Raw genomic sequence first — 843 nt, forward strand, 5'->3', positions numbered from 1 at the left:
GCTGGCCCTGCCTGGGGGATGGGGTGGCTGTGGGGCAGGGGGAGGGAACCAGGGCACTGCTGGGGTCTGCTCAGCTCTCCCCCTGCTCCAAACTGGTCAGAAAGGGCCCCAGGAGGGGCAGAGCTCTGGTGTTCCCTGAAAGCAGAACAACCAGAACTCCCAGGGGACTGTGGAGGTGGGGACATCCCAGGCTGGTCTGGCTGTGGCTGGAGCCCAGTTTGTTCTGGCTGTGGGGAGAGTGGGAACAGACCTGCCTGGTGAACGGGACTTTCCTTCCACCCCCTCACTGACAGACTCATCACCCACGGGGTGTTGCTCTGATCTCTCCTGTTGGGGACAGGACCAGTGCTCTGGGGGGAACCTTTTCCCACCCCCTCCTTCCCCTCTGGCTGTTCCCTGCTGCCTGTAACTCCCTTGCTCTCCCTGTTGCAGTCACAGACAAGTTCACAGAGAGCCTGTACGTGCTGGCCAACGAGCCCTCCGTGGCTCTGTACCGGCTGCAGGAGCATGTCAGGAGGTCCCTGCCAGAGCTGGCACAGCACAAGGTGAGTCCTGCCTCTCCCTGGGCTCTGGACCTGCCACACAAGTTCTTTCCCTCACTTGGAACACGATCATTGATTCATCTCCCTGGGATGAGGGGGGAGCAGGAGGGAGGATCAGCCCCGGGGGTGTGAGGGGCTGGGGGAGCCCGGGTTGTTGAACCAGAGGGAACGAGGGGATCCTTGAGAATGATCCATGGGGAAAAACCTTGAGGGCCCAGCCCTGTGCTCGCATGGCTGGACTTGTGTGTGGAGACAAAGAAATAGGAGTAGTTTGCCTTGTGTGGGGAGGAGGGAGGTGTTA

General features: G+C 61.0%; 1 protein-coding gene across 1 annotated transcript in view; it reads left to right on the forward strand.

Annotated features, from left to right (window-relative positions):
* The window catches only part of MEF2BNB (MEF2B neighbor), a 9,456-nt gene that overhangs the window by 2,492 nt on the left and 6,121 nt on the right, over window positions 1-843 (forward strand). Inside the window, exon 4 of the mRNA XM_009995081.1 lies at window positions 433-545. Coding sequence (XP_009993383.1) covers window positions 433-545 — 113 coding nt within the window. The remainder of the gene's footprint in view (window positions 1-432; window positions 546-843) is intronic.

This window comes from Chaetura pelagica, unplaced genomic scaffold (assembly GCF_000747805.2).
Source record: "Chaetura pelagica isolate M959 unplaced genomic scaffold, ChaPel_1.0 scaffold463, whole genome shotgun sequence".
Taxonomy (NCBI): domain Eukaryota; kingdom Metazoa; phylum Chordata; class Aves; order Apodiformes; family Apodidae; genus Chaetura; species Chaetura pelagica.